This window comes from Microtus ochrogaster, unplaced genomic scaffold (assembly GCF_000317375.1).
Source record: "Microtus ochrogaster isolate Prairie Vole_2 unplaced genomic scaffold, MicOch1.0 UNK56, whole genome shotgun sequence".
Lineage (NCBI taxonomy): Eukaryota > Metazoa > Chordata > Mammalia > Rodentia > Cricetidae > Microtus > Microtus ochrogaster.
In genome coordinates, this window is record NW_004949154.1 from 966,399 (window position 1) to 973,597 (window position 7,199).

At 49.4% G+C, this 7,199-nt stretch overlaps 1 protein-coding gene across 1 annotated transcript in view; it reads left to right on the forward strand.

The window, feature by feature from the left end:
• Vwce (von Willebrand factor C and EGF domains) overlaps nucleotides 1-7,199 on the forward strand; it is a 33,041-nt gene that overhangs the window by 2,903 nt on the left and 22,939 nt on the right. The window contains exons 4-7 of the mRNA XM_005369646.2: nucleotides 395-523; nucleotides 2,685-2,801; nucleotides 5,236-5,352; nucleotides 5,992-6,120. Of these exons, the coding sequence (XP_005369703.1) occupies nucleotides 395-523; nucleotides 2,685-2,801; nucleotides 5,236-5,352; nucleotides 5,992-6,120 (492 nt within the window). The remainder of the gene's footprint in view (nucleotides 1-394; nucleotides 524-2,684; nucleotides 2,802-5,235; nucleotides 5,353-5,991; nucleotides 6,121-7,199) is intronic.

Below are 7,199 nucleotides of genomic sequence, written 5' to 3' on the forward strand. Positions count from 1 at the left end.
TACAGCCTATCAGAGCAGAGAAGGCCTGGAGCCGCAAGAGCAAGGCAACTGTTCACGTTGCACTCAGTCAGGACTCAGGAAGAGTTGGGTGCTGTTGCTCGGCCCCATTTTATTTGTGTTCAGTTCGGCTCTTAACCTACAGAATGCTGCCTTCCACAGTTAGAGTGGGTCTTACCCATCAGCCCAGTCTAGAAACTCCTTCAGAGACATGCCCCAGAGGGTTCCTCCTATTTGACTCAAGATCCATGGCCAGTAAGTGGTAGACGAGGATGGGAAGTCTCTTTGCCTCCGGAACACCTACTCTACAGCAGAATTCAGGACACCTGAGAGGCCACACTGCCACCTGCTCTGCTGCTCTGGTGACACGGGCTCACTTCTGTGCTGTTTGTTTTAGAAGCCCATGGATCCTGCGGGGAGTATGGCTGTGATCTCACCTGTAACCATGGTGGCTGTCAGGAGGTAGCCCGAGTGTGCCCTGTGGGTTTCTTGATGACTGAGACAGCTGTTGGTATCAGGTGTGCAGGTGAGAGGCCTGGAATGGGACGGGAGGGTGGAATGGTAGCTCCTCCCCGCTCGCAGCAGCTGGAGCCCGGCACCTGGAAGAGAGGGGCAGGAAAACATGCACCCCCAGGGTACTGCTCTCCTGTTATTTCACAGGAATTTATGGGCTGGGATTGAGGTTACAGGTGACCAGACAGTGGCTGCTAGCTGGGAGCTTCCAAATATGGAGCAGGAGGACAAGGATAAGGACAGTGCCAATGTAATAGGGGCAGTGACTAAGGAAGTCCAGGATGCTGGGCTCTCAGAGGACCATGGAGCCAGGACTGGAGTCAGCTGACACAGAAAACTGAGGAAACTAAAGCTCAGTAGTTATTCTGTCAAGTATTACTTTTTTTCTTTTATTATTTTATGGGTAAGGGTGTTTTGTCTGCATGTATATGTAGCACGTGTGTGGAATCCTGAGGAGGCCAGAAGAGGGCACCAGATCCCTTGGAACTGGAGTCCCAGCCCGTTGTGCGCTGCCATGTGGGTGCTGGGAACTGAGCCTGGCTCCTCTGCAAGAACAAGTGTTCCCAACAGCCGAGGCATCTTTCCCACTCCTGTTATTTGTTTTCTTGATTTTAAATCACTGTAGGCAGAGTGTGTGCCCTTTACCAGAGATGGTTACTATGACCAATTTTTTGGTCCATCTCTTTAGAGGCAAAAGCCTGATTGAAGGTGTTTTGTTTCTTGTTTGTTTTTGTATGTGGTGTATGTACATGTGCATGTAAGTGTGTCCACAGGCATGTGGAGCCCAGAATTAATATTTGGTATCTTCCTCCATTACCCTCTGCCATATATTTTGAGTCAGGGTCTCTCACTAAACCTAGAGGTTTTTGGGGGTCCCACCACCAAACCCCCAATAAACCACCACACACAGAGGCTTACTTTTTCTTTCTTTCTTCCTTTTTTTTTTTTTTTTTTTTTTTTTTTCGAGACAGAGTTTCTCTGTGAAACAGTCCTGGCTGTCCTGGAACTCACTCTGTAGACCAGGCTGGCCTTGAACTCACAGAGATCCACCTGCCTCTGTCTCTCAAGTGCTGGGGATTAAAGGCGAACACCACCCCCGCCCAGCTGGACGTTTATTCTTATTAATGAATGCCCGACCTTAGGTTAGCTTGTTTCTTGCCAGCTTTTCTTAACTTAAATTATCCAGTCTGTCTTTGGTCTTGGAGCTTTTATCTTTCTCTATTCCTGTATAGCTTTTCTTTCCTTCTTACTCCTGTCTGGCTGTGTAACGGAGTAGCTGGTCCCTGAAGTCCTCCTCTTTCCTCTCTCATTCCCAGATTCTTTTTTCCTCCCAGATTTCTCTTTATATTTATCCTCTCTGCCCGCCAGCCCTGCCTATTCCTCTCTCCTGCCTCGCTATTGGCCACTCAGTTCTTTATTAGCCCATCAGGTGTTTTAGACAGGCACAGTAGCACAGCTTCATAGAGTTAAACTAATGCAACATAATCAAAAGTAACACATATATTAAAATAATATTCTACAACCGGAGTTTATTTTTTTTTAACTGAAACTTAGCTTAGTATTCAAAGCAATGGGTTCATTATGGCATTTCCTCCCCTCCTCCATTTCTTTATTTATGTTTTTTATTTATTTTTATTTTTTCCATTTATTTATGTGTGTGATGTGACATGCATGTGGAGGACAGTGGTGGAGTGGGGAGGTTAGGCCATTCCAGAGAGCCCAGCAGCTATCCTAACCCCACCCTCTGCTATGGCAGGTTATTCCTGAGCAGGGCATATGCTATCCCTCTGGGCCTTGGACCATGCCCACAGTGTCCGAGGCAGTCAGTAGCCACTCTCTGAGTCTCCTGCTCACACCTCAGGGTTCAGTGAACATCTAGGGAATGACACTGCTCACAGGGCTCTGCCATTTGGGGACCTGAAGGCTGCCACATACAGACCATCAAAATGATTCTGCCTCAGGCATGCTTTCCCACCATCTTACCTGTCGCATGGGTTGGGAGCAGGGGCCGGTCCCTCTGTCTTTATCTCCTCTTTCTGGGGCTCCCCTCGTGGTCATGGCACTTTCCTGTTTGATGCTGTATCTTCTACACGCGACCTCTCAAACGTGGGGTCACTTTTTCTGGAGTCACAGCACATCTGGAACAGGCTGTGCTAAGGGCTTTCTTTCCTCAGACATTGACGAGTGTTTAAGCTCATCTTGTGAGGGCCACTGTGTGAACACGGAAGGCGGCTTCGTGTGTGAATGTGGGCCAGGCATGCAGTTGTCTGCTGACCGTCATAGCTGCCAAGGTGAGTGAGCAGAGGGATTGGGAGTGATTTCTAGACTCCGCCAAGTCCTATAAGATTTATTCTCCATGCCACAGTCCTCTGAGAAGGATGCTGCGTCATTCCCATTGAAGAACCAAGTTTTACCCACGTCCATTCTGTTTGTAAGAGATGGACTTAGGGTTTGAGTCTAGTATGGTGGACTCTTTTGTTTTGTTTCTTTGAGAAAGAGTCTCCCTACATATCCCTGACTGTCCTGGAACTCACTTTGTAAGCCATCCTGGCCTTGAACTCACAGAGATCTGCCTGCCTCTGACTTCCAAGTCCTAGGATTATAGGCATGCGTCCCCATGCCCAGCGTTCATGGTGGACTTGCTCTGAACCAAGATACTGTAAAATCTTCTGCTTCTGTATAGGGAAGGATGGGGATAAGGAGAGGTTTCAGGGAGAACAAGGGGCAGATGCACCCAGGGCAGGAGGTACAGCGATCGAGAAGGGAGGGAGGTAGGTTGTGAGTGGGAAGGGCCTGTGATGGTCTCCGTCACTTAGTGTGTTATAGCTTCCTCCAGCCTTGGTGCTGGGCCAGGCTCTGAGGATATCTGTGCTGTAGGATGCACACACTCTCCAGTGCGGTGGTTTGGGAAAGAAAAAGATTGAGACAAGGTGTATTAGGGCTGTGGAGGTCCAGGGAGAAGATGTCTTCCATGCTGGGCTGTGGAGGTCCAGCGAGAAGATGTCTTCCTTTTGTTTTGCAGACAGGGTGTTATTGTGTGGTCCAGCCTCCCTAGTATTTGGGTTATAGGCATACTCCACCATACCTGGCAGGGTGAGATCATTTACAATAGACATCCTTTCCAAGAGGCTTTGATTTTCACAAGTATTTGAGGATGAGTCTAATAACAGTCTCACACAACAAGGCAGAGGTGACAAAAATAAGTCCCTTGAGTCTGTGCTGTTACTTTCTCTGCGTGTGAAATTTCATGAAACCCAAGAATCTTGAGCACCATGGTGCAAGCCTCAGGTCCTCTCTCCCAGTGCCCTCCTCTGCCCACCCTAGAGAGCCCTGCTTCCCTGGTCTGTTTGAGCTGCCCCAACACTGCTGTGTAGTCCAGGGAACCTGTTCTCAGTCCCTGGAGAGCCGCAAGGTCAAGGGACTGGCTAGCTTTGTTGTGGATTTCTCTGGCTTGAAGAAGACGCTCTTGTGTGTCCTCACACAATGGCGATGGCGAGAGGGAGGGACACAGGGTGCTCTGGTGACTCTTCTAAGGGCATTAATCCATCGTTAACCCACCCTTGTGATGTTATGTGATGTGATGTTATCTAACCCTAATTATCCTAAAGTCCTTCCTCCAGAGCACTTGCAGACGCCTTGCCTGCCTGCCTCTCTGAGTGACATGTTCTTACATATATGCATATACACAGGCTTATTAGTGACCAAACTCTCAACATGCTGGGTACCAGGCTAAGCAATTTCTATGTGTGTTCTCATTCCATCCTTACAGTTATGATACTGTTTATCTCTGTGTTACTGATAAGAACCCCGAGGCTTAACACAATGAATTAATTTACCCACAATCACATTGGAGCTGAGGTCTGATCCCAGTTGCCTTTCCAATTTCTTTTCCCTGAGCAGTTGATTGGTCTTAAGGCTCTTCCTACATTAGGCAAACATACCAGATAGATCTCTTTTTGGTGGTGTTTTTGACTGCTGCTTGGTTCTCTGTGATGCAAGTGTGTCATAGGACCAACATGGAGGTTATTTCTAGGGGTTGTGTTTGTTTGTTGCAGCTTCTAACAAAACCTGGGTGAATTTCTATGTGGGGGGCTCTGTGGAGGAAGGTTTTGAGTCCACAGAAGACTTTTCTCTGCAGACAGGAGGGAAAGACATTCAGGGTAGACAGAGTCCAAGGGAGGGCCATAAAAATAGGACGTGTTTAGAAGATGCGGGGAAATAAGCAAGAGCGAAGGTGAGGGCTGGACTGTCCGTCCATAGCTATGTTTGTTTGTTTATTTTTCTTACATTTAAGTGTGCATGTGGGGGTCAGAGAACAACTTTTGGGAGTTCTTGCTTCATGAGGGGTCTAACTCATCAAGCTTGGAGGGAGGCACCGTTATCTGCTGAGCTCTTTCACTGGTCCCCATAGCTGTGTATAATGGTCTCGTGAGTGCTGCTTGTTGTGGGTGGGGGCTCTGAGAGGTTTGGAGCAGGGAGTGGCCCATTGCAGATGGCCTTGGATGAGGACCTCCTGGAGACTGTGGGAAGATGGCTCGGGAGGAGGCTGTGTCTGTTCTCCAGCCTAGAGACAAAGTGGCCTGGGCTAGGGTGAGAGGGTGAGGGTGGAGACCATCCGCTAGTAGGGGAGTCCCCCATGGCCCTGAGTTGGGTGGGAGAGGGGGGATGGGAGGAGCCTAAGTGCAGTGGAGAGATGGGTACCAGCTTTGTCTTCTCCCCTCACAGACACCGATGAGTGCCTGGGCACGCCCTGCCAGCAGAGATGTAAGAACAGCATTGGCAGCTATAAGTGCTCCTGCCGCGCCGGCTTCCACCTCCATGGCAACCGGCACTCCTGTATAGGTGAGCTCTGTGGCCTGTGGGTGGTAGGTACACTTAGGTTGCCAATCAAGAAGATGGACAGGTCAGTCTGGAACCTGGGAAGATCAACTTTTGGACCTTCTGCTCAGAGTACTCCCATTCCATGCTTGGTGTTGCTCTGTGTGAAACACCTCAAGCTGGGTCTTCCCTGGCCATGTCCCTTTCATCCTGCTATGTTCTCCTTGATGCTCTCACATACACATCAAGGACTCACCTCTGTTCACCGGTTTTCTTGGCTGCCTTTGCTCCCTGGAGGTAAACAAAGTACTTTATGCCTTGGCTCCTTTGGTTTAGAAGAAGACTCCTGGTTTGTCTTGAGCCTGATTTCAGTTTTAAGACACTGTCTACAAAAGAAGAAATCTGGGGAATGAGATTTGCACCAGGGTTGAGCACTTAATTGTTTGGGGGCTGAGATGCACGGCCACTCACTGGATACAGGAAGCTTCCAAGGCCACTGCTGGTAGACACCAGCCCCATTCCTAGTGTCCTGAGTCACATCTTGTGCCCTGGGCAGGGGTGGACTCTGTAAGAACTGCAGGTGAATCCTGCCAGTCTTTTGAGTTCTGGGATGGGAGGAGAAAGGGGTCCATGGCCGAGGCAAGGCAATGGGCTCTTCCACAGATGTAAACGAGTGTCGACGACCTCAGGAGAGGCGAGTCTGCCACCACTCCTGCCATAACACTGTGGGCAGCTTCCTGTGCACCTGCAGACCTGGCTTCAGGCTTCGAGCTGACCGTGTGTCCTGTGAAGGTGAGAACCAGGCCCCAGCCCTGACCTCTAGACCTTAGGGCAGCACAAGACCCACCCTCCTAGATCTTGGCGCTGTTCTTCTGCCTCCAGGCCACACTACAGATCTTGGCTCTGCCCTTGTGGTACCAGGCCTCACCCCTAACCACAGGCCCCACCTCTGTGCCAACACCCTTTTTTAATCCTCCCCCCCCCTTTCAGTTCTTTTTTATCTCTTCAAACATCCCCACTTTCTTTCTCACTCTCCCTTTCCACCTTGTATTTTTAAAAATTATTTACAATTTTTTTTATGCATGTGAATGTTTTACCTGCTTATTTTTGTGTGCCTGGTGCCTGTGAAGGCCAGAAGAGGGTATCAGATCCCCTAGAACTGGAGCTACCATGTAGGAGCTGGGAACTGAATCTGGTTCCCCGCAAGAGCAGCTAGTGCCCTTAACCAGTGAGCCATCTCTCTATCCTGGTATTTTTTTTTAAATAGAAAAGTTGTTTGTTTTATTTTATGTGTATTATGAGTGTTTTGCCTGTTGGTATGTGTGTGTACCACATGCCTCAGCAGGGCCAGAGAAGGTGTCTGATCCCCTGGGATTGGAGTTATGGATTGTTGTGAGCTATCACGTGGCTGCCAGGAAGTGAACCTGATGCTCTGCCAGAGAAGGCGGTGCTCTTAACCCCTGAGAAGTCTCTCCAGTCCTGAGACATCTTTATCCAGTCCTTTCTCCTTTTCTCTGTTCCCGGCCATTGAACACAAATGGTAAAAAGGAAAAACAAAACAGAAGCCAACCAATAACGATGAAGGAAGGTGTGACACAGACCTCAGGGATTCTCCGTCCCTTGACAAGGGGATGTTCATCTGTAGGGAAAATGCCCGTTCAGTCTCCAAATACATATGGGGGACAGGAGTCTCCTCCCACAGCTGAGCTGTGAAGCTGGAGAGAACCGCGCTGACCCCTCATCCTCAACAGTAGCAGGGAAGCCACACCTAGGTGGGAAGCAGGACACACACTCGGACCCCAGCCCATAGAAGCAGGACACACACTCGGACCCCAGCCCATAGAAGCAGGACACACACTCGGACCCCAGCC